General features: G+C 41.0%; 1 protein-coding gene across 1 annotated transcript in view; it reads right to left on the bottom strand.

Moving 5' to 3' along the window:
- Positions 1-2,884: 2,884 nt before the first annotated feature.
- The window catches only part of SNTG2 (syntrophin gamma 2), a 284,599-nt gene continuing 275,752 nt past the window's right edge, over positions 2,885-11,731 (bottom strand). Inside the window, exons 16-17 of the mRNA XM_069974063.1 lie at positions 8,049-8,159; positions 2,885-3,282 (exon numbers count right to left, since the gene is read on the bottom strand). Of these exons, the coding sequence (XP_069830164.1) occupies positions 3,151-3,282; positions 8,049-8,159 (243 nt within the window). The 3' untranslated portion in view covers positions 2,885-3,150. The remainder of the gene's footprint in view (positions 3,283-8,048; positions 8,160-11,731) is intronic.

Here is an 11,731-nt window from a genome sequence, read left to right as displayed (position 1 = left end):
TTCTAAAGCTTTAGTGCCATGTTGTTTTTTCGAAAAAAATTGATAAATTCAAGTTTATGCAAAGTTTCTAATGTGCCTCCCTGTGCAATAAAATAACAATTCCTCTAGAAAGAGCAGCAAAGCAGCTAGGCAGCGCCTCAGTCACTGGTGCGGCATCTTGCTGGTACTGGACATGTGTTGTGCAGTTAGTCACACTCTCGGTGGTGCTCAGCCAAACATGAATTCATGAAAGCAATAAAGAAACAGCAGCAGAGAGGCGGCCACTCATCATTCAAGTGCAGCATTTATTCAGATAACACCAACATAGGTTCACAGGCAGACAAAACAAGTGCAACACAATTATTATGTCTGCCAGTGAACCTATGTTGGTGTTATCCGAATAAACGCTGCCCTAGAACAGTGAGTGGCCGCCTCTCTGCTGCTGTTTCTTTATTGCTTTAATAAAATAAGAAAGACCCCATATTTACCTACACCATTCCTCCGACACTAACGCTGAACAGTTTATGGTCATCTTCCTCCCCCTGATTAGAGATGATCGAACAGCGGAAAATCTTAGGTTCTATCGAACTCGAAACTTGTCGAACCTTCGGCATTTGATTCCCGATGCCTTCCCGGTCCGTGGGGAAGGAGGAGACAGCCAGGGTACCGGTAATAGGCTGTATCCTGGAATTCCAGGTGGTACCCAGGCTGTCTCCTCCTTTCCCACTGACCGGGAAGGCATTGGGAATCAAATGAGGAAGGTTGGACAAGGTTAGAGTTCGATAGAACCAAAGATTTTCCGCTGTTCGATCATCCCTACCCCTGATGATGTCCCACTCCCAGCCTAACCAATCAGTAAACAGAGTGAGGAAGCAGGATGTCCCCAAAAGCTGGCAGAACCAGAATGTGGCAAACCGGGTGAGTGGCCGATGCATGCCCAGCTCTGTGCCAAGTTATGTTTATTGCTTTGTGTTTATAAGAAGACTTGAACACAATAAAACTTTCCATGGCCTGTAGACAAATGTCACTTCTACACAATGTAAAGAGGAAAATACTTTGTAAAACGTAAAGACAGAAAAATTGTTACTTCCCTAAGAGACCTAGATGTGTCCAACAAAGGCCAAAGAGCAGGAAAGGCAGTGAAAATACCGGCAACTCTAATCACTTCCCAGGGGAATAACTGCATCCATGTCACATTTTTGAAAGTAGCACCAAGTTTTCTAAGCTTTCTCTGTGCTACTAATCTGTAAGTAATCTTCAACTTTTACAAGGTTAATTTCATTGTCATGTTATAAGGGAAGAGAGGGCATGACTCAATGGTGAAAGTGTACCTGTCATAGAATTTTTTTTTTTTTTTTTAGTCAAAGTCTTGTTATTGAAACCCCCACCAATCAGGAGAATGAGCGAGGATATGTGCATGGTAGCATGCTGCACTTTCCTGCTGTCAATCATCTCTGTCCAGCTCCCCCAAAGACTTACAATGGATGAAGATCGCTGGATGAAGATCGAGTTAGAATGAAACGCACTTCTGAGGGCTTCTCCCGGCTCATTCTCCTGATCGGTGGGAGTCTCAGCAGTTAGATCTTGACTAGAAATTAGTCAATCTTGAACATACTGGGGTTCATCCTAACCTGAACGTGCAGCTTTTGATTACTTGTGGCTGCAGAACTTGGATACAGGGATTCTGGAAAATGTGGAGACAGCTATTGGCCTATGTGTTCCAGACAGCCTTGGGTTTGCACCCAACTTCTATAGACACCAGTAATCAAATGGTGAAAACTCAGGTTCGTACGAACCTGAATGTAATCGAGATTTGCACAGCTCTAATCCTAATTGGTCAAAATATTTGACTTGTGATCCTGTGATGTCATTTAAAAAAAAAAATAATTCTGTGGTCACCGTGCAGGTAAGCATCATTATGCAAACAGCGAGATACTAAATATGTGTGTTTTTTCCCCTACATTATTAGCATTGAGGGATATGGGGATTATGTGTGTATTTTAGTTTATTTCTTAGTTTATTTTTTGTTAGTGTTTTCTTTTCTTTTTTTTTTACATTTTTACTTTATTTTTCCATCTCACCTTGCGGACTTTACTGTCTGATTGCCTGATGACAGGCGTTATATATTGGAATACTGATATGCACCGCTTTCTATTGTGCCTGTCATAAGAATAGCTGATCGGACTCTGCCTTAGGGCTAAGCCTGATCAACTTTCATAGCTATGAGACTGTTTGTCATAGCTACTATCAGGGCTGTGTGATTTCTTTGCACAGCCCCAATGACAGACAGAGAGAATTTGCTCTCTGTTCTGCTGTATAGATGCTGCGATCACATTGACTATAGCATCTATAAGGTTAACTGCCAGGATCCGAGCATGGTTCGGGTCCCGGCAGTTGCGGCTGGTGTCTGGCGATCACTGACATCTTCTGTGCCCATTTCATGAGTGGATGTAACTGTACGTTCATGTGCAGGAATGGAGCACAAAAATGGACGTACAGTTACAGTACATCTGAGGAGGGACCTTGAAGGGCTTAAGTAAATGCATTTTCAATTGCAATCAGATGCCATTTCTAATACAGTAAGGAAGAAAACAAACAAGACACTGACATTTTTTTTTTCAATTAAATATTTATAAGAATTTGCATTGTCCATGAGTTTTATAACACACTGATGAAATATACAGTATGTAATATTATCTTATCAAAATACATAAATACTTGGACCATCTGTATGATTCCATCATAAATACATTTGGTGAGACCATAAAATTTATTAACAGAATATTACATTAAAGCTGCTTACAGCAGATTGTAGATTTTAAAGTCCTAAGTAAAGAAAAATTCTAAAATGTAGTATGCATGCTGCCAGGCTATATACAACAAAACCCTCCAGCCAGAGCCCTGCTTCAGTGTCTATATACAACTCCTAAGACAACCTGGAATATTTGACCTTAAAGTGCTATTTCATTATCCTTTTCCATGTAAGAAATAGGAAAATGTGCTTTAGATTATGAAATACATTTAAATGAAGAATAAATTGAATGGGTATACACTGGGTTGATATAGACAGACAGAAGAAAAGAGTTTAATTCCGAAAAGTTTCTATTCCAAATCATTTGTGCATGAAATCTCCGACCCCATAGGAAAAGAATGGGTCTCCATGTTCGGTCTTCACGTGTTGTAAATATATTTCCTCGTAATACTTTGGCTGTTAATAAACGTGGGGTCCATAGATGCAACCTTGGCTGCAATGAAGGAGTGAATACAATGTAAAACACCGGTGAGATCCTGAAATTCCAGTTCCTGAAAAAGATCAATAAAGACAAATTAAAACGATAAAATTAAGGGGTAATTCAAGATACATATTCAGATCCTCAGATGGTCCCTCTGGTCTTGGCTTACAAGGGGCCAGGATGTGAATGCAGCAGCCAATTTATGGCCTCAGTGGTCATGTGGTCCTGATGTGACTACAATGACTGCCGAGTCAATTGTTACTGGAGAATAGGTGTTGGGTCATGGAACTCTGGGACTGGTGAGTTTCTTTACCAGTGCTATCCTGCGATGAAGCAGTAATGGTGTACCTACGGCCCTCCAGCTGTTGCAAAAATCCAATTCTCATCATGCCTGGACAGCCAAAGATATGGCTTTGGCTGCTCAGATATTATGGAAATTGTAGTTTTGCAACAGCTGGAGGGCCTCAGCTTTGCCATAACTGAAGTAGAGTCTGGAAGCTGAAGTTGAGACTTTTGAGAGGTTCATGAATGTTGAGGCCTTTGGATATTTTTGTAGGGGTCAAGGGCAAGGCCTTCTGCAGTCTTGACTAGGCTTAGTATATTAGTATGACTGAGGAGGCTTTCCATTATGAGTCGTGGAAGAGCAATAGCCGAATAGATTGTGTCACCATTTTAGAAGATGAGGTGAAATGGATGGTCCTGTCGGTATATGATTTGAAGCTGCTGAGGGATCTCCTGGTGGGTTTTGGACATAAAGCGCCTGAATCCTTTGGGGCGACGAGTCCTCTAACAGTTATACTTGCGGTGATTGTGGAAGGAAGGATTTTGGGCACCTTATATAATTTATCAATAGTACTTATGGTATAAATACTCCACTATAATGTCTCAGGACCCCTTAGGCTGGTTTCAGGTATATCAGGCGTTGCAGCATGCTTCTTTTACCAGACACGGTTTTTTCATTACCCATCAGTTGTCGGAGACAGAACAACTTTGCAAGATGCATTCTTCCATCCTCTGTGTCTGGCGATGTGGCATCCAGATTCAAGCGCCTGATACTTTCAAGTGTACCATTCAAATCAATGGGATCAATTTAAATGTCAGTTTCTCTCCAGTTCTTTATTACTATGCTGAAGGGAAACGGAGAAGGACTGCCTGATATATGGGAAGGAGGCCATAGGGTTAGGGTTAGGGTCAGTGAGATGGGGCCTAGAGTATTCGTGCCCTAGGCCTGCCAATGATGAAGATGCAGACCAGGATTTTGATCACAGAAGAAGGTAGGAAGAGAGGTGATGCACAATGCTTGAGGCCCTGTCTCATTGATACCCCACCACCAGAATAAAAGTTGTGTTTATTCTGAATATCGTCTCAAGCAGCAATGCAGTCCACCCATGCAATGAGTAATAGTAAAGGATTAGTACCACAGAATAAAAAAAAAAGTCAGGAGGCCAGAGGGTTTCAGAAACATAACAAACAAATTATGCTTACCTATCCATGTGCCCCATAGCGTCCCTCCTGGGTCCTGTTGACAGCCACTAGCTACCTGCAGCTTTTCCAGGTGCAACATCACATGCGTGGGCTGCTCACTCAGGCAATTACTTACTGGCTGAGTGGGCAATCAGCCAGGCTGTGACATTGCAGAAAGAAGAGCAGAGTATGTGACGTACCCAGATTCCAGCCAAATATTACATCCAGTGGCCATCAGCAGGACCTGGAAGTGCCACCATGGAAGCACAGGGATAGGTAAATTTACTTTCTTTTATTATTATTTTCCTGCACCCCCTGCCTTCTGCACTTTTTTCAATTTCATGAAACTTCTCCTTTAATAGGACTAACTAGAATATTTAAAGCTACATGAAAGGGTACTGCAGAATTTATTAAATGGTTACCCCCTTCTAATATCACCAACTACTATAAAGGTATTGGCCAAAAGGTGTGCTCCACAGTTAATAAAACTTAGTTTGTACTTTATGGGTCATGAAGGTCCTCTTTAGTTTTAGTTATCTGCATATCGTTATGCACTCCAACACTGCAATACTAATAACCTCCCGGTATACCGTTTCAGCTGGGCTTTCTTTGAAGACTTTCATTTATTTTAAGGTGCAGTTTATATTATGTCAGTATACAGTATATGTGCAGCGCTGGGTACAACTGTTCCCTAATGGTGTTGTATCTATTGAAATTAATCTCAAATGTCAAATATATTTTTAGATATATCTCTCAGTACAATATGGTCGCCTAGTTACTTTGCTCACCAAAATCCCCTGAGCTTGTGACTTAGTTACACAATAAAAATATCATTCTGTCTAGATTCACAGACTCCAATGTGCACCCATGTGGCATAATAAAACGTTACTTAGCGGCCATAAGAAATATGCTACAAAGAGAATTTTTGTCCGTCCTCTAAAATGCAACTTACTATTAAATCCAATAAAATTATTTTACATAACAGTGGCAAAATAATTTTAAACATGTAGGACCATAGAAGGTAGCTGATGGCACTGCTGAGAATATATGGATACACATAAGGATACCACCATCTCTTGAGTACAATATATAGCGAGAGGGTTGTAAAGAGCTAGCTCATTTCCCTTTTCCTGTACAAAGCTGAGTTACTCTGTTAAAGGAGAAGTCCAGTGGATTATAAGATCCGGTAGCCCGCAGGGGGGGGGATTGAGTACAAGTAGTAACTTACCTCTCCACGTACCCGCGGTGAGCAGTTGGAACGGCTACTGAACCCCCACCGGAACCATATATCAAGACACAACTGGGAGCCAGCCAGTGAGAGACAGCTTTTTGGGTTAGAAACATATTTTAAAGGGCTTAAAGTGACACTGTCACCCCCTCTTTGCATTATGACATCTCTAAACAGGTGAAAAGGGTAAATTTGGACGTTTTCATACTTTATTTTATTTTATACATCTTGGCTCTTGATCCAGTAAAAAGTGATTGTTTATAATCTGCGGATTGTGCTACCTACCACGGTGGCAGCACCACTTAGCCCCACTCACATCGCCACTGTAAGCCCCGCCCCTGTGATGTCATTGACACATAGGTCCCACCCCCTCAGCGGCCATTGGTATAGGGGGTGGGGCCTAGAACCTTTAGGCTGACCTGTTCCAATGGCAGTGGAGGGGGCAGGCCTTATGAGCCGATGATGTCATGGAGGCAGGGCATATGGTGATGATTTGGGCGGGGCTACGTGGCGCTTTGGCCGTGAAGCCCCACCAAGGTAGCACAATCCTCAGATGATAAAAGATCACTTTTTACTGGAACAAGCACCATGACGTATTATATAAAAATAAGGCATGAAAACTGCAAAGTTTACCCTTTACACCTGTGTAAAGACGTCATAATGCAAAAAGGGGGTGACAGCGTCACTTTAAAGTAATGAACATGGGGAATCTCGATTTTCACTTCTGCATATTTCTTAAGACTCCCGTAATTCACAACCAATTGTTGGAAGGTTGTGCTATCCAAACTGTGAGTTGCTGTTTTGAGAGAACTTCAGTAGAGAAGCTGGCTGCTTGTACTATTACCTATGTGTATGTGGCATGTTTACAGGACTTTGCCATCAGGACACCCAACTCAACATCCTGCCTGGCTGCATCATAGTGTTCCCCATGGAATCCACCACCTGCACCCACTAATTTGCTGTCCCAAATAACTGTACCTACCAACACAACATGGAATTAACCTGTAGAAGCCATCAGATCATCCCAACCATGAGCTATGACCACGTGTGGCACCAGAAGACGCTTTCATGGAGCTCTATCTGGGCCATGCACCACTGCAAATTTATTTATCCATCCATCTATCTAAAATAATATGGGAGATAAGCACCAATTTTTGATTGCTATTTATCGCGTGAACTTCAGATCATTGAGTGCGGGATGGGGATTTTAAAAACACTGCCTATGGCTGTTGCTCAATATTTGTAACCATAGGTTAGGCCATTATACTGATTTATCTAGAAGTGTTCCAGACAAAGAGTGATGGCATATTCCCAAATTACATGTTGGATGTTGAGAATTTGACAATGTGATACAAGGCGAGAGATTTGTGTATCCGAGGAGACCTGGCATCATCGAGATGCATATTTATACAACTGTAATCTGGATTCCCATGCACCATATGTGTCCAAAACCCAATGTATAAATGGCTCCCCCCATAAGGCGCTGTTCGTTACATCCACAGGGTGCTCTTACAACAGTTGACAGATAACTTTTCGGTGCCTATAAACAACCTGTACTGCACATTCTTCCTATAATTTGTAGCGTGTCAGGTGCAACCTATTGTGTATTCTTCATCTGGTGCCGTAGCGTGTGAAGCACCATCCATCCGTCTTGTTGATGCAGGATTTTATCGAATTGATGGTAGCGCTGCGCCTATTATCCCTCTCGAGGCATGACATAGTCTTCTCTAAATAAAGGAAAATTAATCAGACCTTTATTTTATGATACAAAAATGCAAATGAATCCATTCCACGTTAGGCGGATAAGCTCGACGATATTGCCTTGAATGGAAATCAATGTGAAATAAGGCAGGGCACTTTGCTCTTTGGTATTATGCGCCCTTGACATAACAAGTCAGAGGACGATATTTTATTAAACCTTTTAAGCTTGAAGTGCAAATGGAAAATTCATGATTAAATTAAAGTTAAACATTTATATACTACCTGCAGTCAGTCTGATCCGGGCCCCCATGCCACTTTCATTTTGATTGGGCCTAAATTTTAATTAGAAATTTTGTAACATTTACAGCATCTGATCCCCATTACCGTCTCTGTCATATTCTCCGCTTTGATTACGGAGCGGAATTCATTGCCGTATTACTCACCTTCATTTCAATTTGTTTTGTGTCACAATTTTGAAATAGCAGCTTGACTCGAGTCTTGCCGTCGTCTGAGGAGCCTTTCAATTGGGAAAACTTAAACCTCCAGATTATGTTCTACGATAAAAGAAGAAGAAGAAAAAAAATCTAATTCTGATCAACATTTGTTCTGGGAAAAAGAAATATTTATATACTAAATGATTTCTGAAACTTGAGATTGGAGACATTTTAAATCATATTCTCCAGTTTTATATAATATAGACTGAAGATGATATAATATATATGATAAATGATATAAGCTTTGTTTGCCCCGAATAAAGTAGTGTCTGGTCATCCTCCAAGCCATACTTTAGATACTTTTTTTTTTTAACCAACTGGTATCAAAAAAGTTATTCAGATATGTATATTATTTTTATTTAAAAATCTCAAGCCTTCCAGTACTTATCAGCTGCTATATGTCCTGCATGAAGTGGTGTATTCTTTCCAGTTGGGCACAGTGCTCTCTGCTGCCACCTCTGTCCATGTCAGGAACTGTTCAGTAGAATAGAAAACCTCTCCTGCTCTGGACAGTTCCTTACATGGACAGAGGTGGCAACAGAGAGCGCTGTGTCACATTGGGAAGAATACCCCACTTCACGCAGGACATACAGCAGCTGGAATAATTTTTTTAAACAGAAATCATTTACTAATCTATATAACTTTCTTACACCTGTTACAGGTGTTGTCTGAGAATAAACATTTTTTTTTACATAGGGTTGGGGTACATAAAAAAGGAAAAAAAAATAAGTTATACTCACCTACCCTTATTCCTCCTGTTCCCTGCTTGTAATCACTGCTTTTTGGTTCTGATATGAGTTATCTCAACAGTGACTGCCAACATAGCCACTCACTTGCCTTGTCTCAGGAACCAAGATGTAATGGTGATGGAAGGACTGGAAAGGATCAGAAGGGCACCTTAAGGGGATTGGGGTAGGTGAGTATAACCTTTTTTTTTTTTTTTAATGTGCCCCCAACCATATGTAAAAAAAAATATATGTTCTGGACAACCCTTTTAACTCCAGGGGAATACAGAAAACAGGCACCCAATTACTGTGACAAGGAAATATTGAAGTCTTAATATTATGTTTCCATGTTTTCAGTCATCTAAATAATTCTAAAAAGTCTGTGCCTGATTAAGATATCGTCATACTAACCAATACTTTTGTCCCCACTGCTTACTATTTCCTGGTTACGCCATGACACAAATAAGTCATTGACCACAATGGCCACTCTAGGCAGTGATTGACTTAGTGGGCACAGACTAGGCTCTGTCAGAACAGAAGCAATGTGGGATCATGGCCAAACTACTGCATTTGAACAATTTCAACCCAGCCTGACCGCTATTTTTTTCCCCACAAATTATTGGACAGCTAATTAAAGGGGGTTATCCAGGATTAGAAAAAGCGCAGCTACTTTCTGGCAAAAACAGAACCCATCCTAGTACTCAGGTTGTGTGTGGTATTACAATTCAGCTCCATTGAGATTATTGGTGACATATTTCAACCATAGTATAGTGCTATTATAGAAGACAGTGCCAATATACTGTAGATGGTATACTACTACTGTAAAATATAGGAAATATGTATGAATAGTGATTGAAAATTTATTTCAATAAACATCTCAGTTTTTAAAGGCTCCTGACCAGTACTTCATGTTAAAGGGGATTAAAAAAACATGGCTGCTTTCTTCCAAAAAAACAGCACCACTCCTCAGTTTTTATTTGGTATAGCAACTTATTTCTATAGAAGTAAATGGAGCAGATTAGTAGTACAAAACAGAACCTGTGGACAGGGGTGAAACTGTTTTTGAAATAGAGCAGCTATGCTTTTTTGAATCCTGGATAACCCCTTTAAAGGGGAAGTCAGGACCAGTGCGGTGGTATGTGGCCACCAGCGCTGGAGCAGGGGAGGTAAGAGCATTTTTTTTTTATCCTCCCCAGCACTTTGTAATAAATGTGTCTAGCCAGACTTCCCCTTTAAGTGTAGCTCACAAGGTGAAAATGGCTGGGAATCATTCTCATAGACCATATGCAGTTCTTGCCATAGGGCAACCTCTTTAATGTGCAATGTTAATCCCTCAGCACCACATCGACTTGAGTTACTTTTACCCATCGCTTCACTTTAGCTTTTTGCTCTTTACATTCAGCAGTAATATTCAGTATGAGGGGATGATTTAGATGAATCTCCTCCTGACAACATTTTGTAGTGTCTGCATTTATAGCACATGAGTATTTTGATGTCACTTCTTTAGCCTTCGGGATCCCATTAGTTGATCTTCCTTTTAATGGTGGAGCGATCCAGCTACACTTCCCCGCAGCCGGCGGCTCTTGTCTTCAGGCTCAGTATTTTGTCTCTAATCTTTTCCGGTTACTTCTAGTTTGAGTCATAAGCTGATTTTCTGTACAATTTGCACATTTTGAGAATCCCTCGTCTGTCTCTCACCATCTTAGGAATTGACTTTAATTGTGTTCTTGTAATTCAATCACTTACAATTAGTAAATAATCATTCTGAATGGAATAACAGATATTTATAACATTAACCCTTTAACGCCTACCTAGTTTTGCCTCCTTGTCTTAAGGCCCTACTACACGAAACAATTATCGACCGTATTTGGCCGTTATGGCCGGTAATGGTTCCATGTAATAGAAGGCAACGATCAGCCAACATGAACGATATCGGCTGATCGTTGCAGTCGTTTGGCTTTCAACATGTTGAATGACAAACGACTCAAATAGCAGCGATCTGCTGCCGTCGCTCTGTGAAAAAGGAACGGTGGCAGCAGACCGCTACCATCTGTTATGTGTAAGTGCAAGAGGGGCCGCGGGGAACTGCGAGGGGGCTGCCTGGGTGATCGCTAGATCATCTCCTGCACTTACCCACTCGCTGTCACTTCGTGTAATAGCAGCGAGCGGGGAACGAGGAGCAAACGAGCATTGACAGCGCTTGTTTGCTCCCCAAGTTGTAGTAGGGGCTTTAGAAAAGGCATAACACTTTATTTTGTCATGTACGGAGCCATAAAGGGGCTTGTTTTTTGACAGACCAATTGTACTTTCAGATGACAATTTGCCTTGAATTGTATAGAGAAACATATATATATATATATATATATATATATATATATATATATATAGCGTGGTGAAATTAAAAAAGCAGTAAAAAAAATTTTGCTGGGTAAAATCAACACGTCTGTATTTTGTTGGTTAGTACGATTACCATGGTACCTATTTTACATAGATTTTGTTTTATTTTACAACTATAAATCATGTTCAAAGGGTACTACGGCCCTTTGCCATCTCATATACTGTCATAATCGTGCCTGAAAAGACATCAGTGCCAACCTCTGCGGTGAAGATCCAACTGCTGCGCCAAAAACTGTGCTTTTGGCATTAAGTCCGTGCCTGGTTTTGTTCTGTTCTTTGCTGTTGTCTTCTGTGATCCGGCCCATGTTTTCTCAGTTCTCCCTGCACTTTCCTTGCTGTGGTCTGTTCACTAATTGTCTCTGCTGTGTTCTGATTGACAGGTCTCTTCATCTCTGCCTTTCTGTGATTATCTCCTGTGTTTCTCTTGCTTTACCTATCAGCTTAGAATCCGGGACTTCTGTTCCCTCATAAGCTTCTCTCTCCCTTAAAGGGGTTGTCCAGCAAAAACAA

This window comes from Dendropsophus ebraccatus, chromosome 6, assembly GCF_027789765.1.
Source record: "Dendropsophus ebraccatus isolate aDenEbr1 chromosome 6, aDenEbr1.pat, whole genome shotgun sequence".
Classification (NCBI taxonomy): domain Eukaryota; kingdom Metazoa; phylum Chordata; class Amphibia; order Anura; family Hylidae; genus Dendropsophus; species Dendropsophus ebraccatus.
This window is presented reverse-complemented; position numbering and strand designations above follow the sequence as displayed.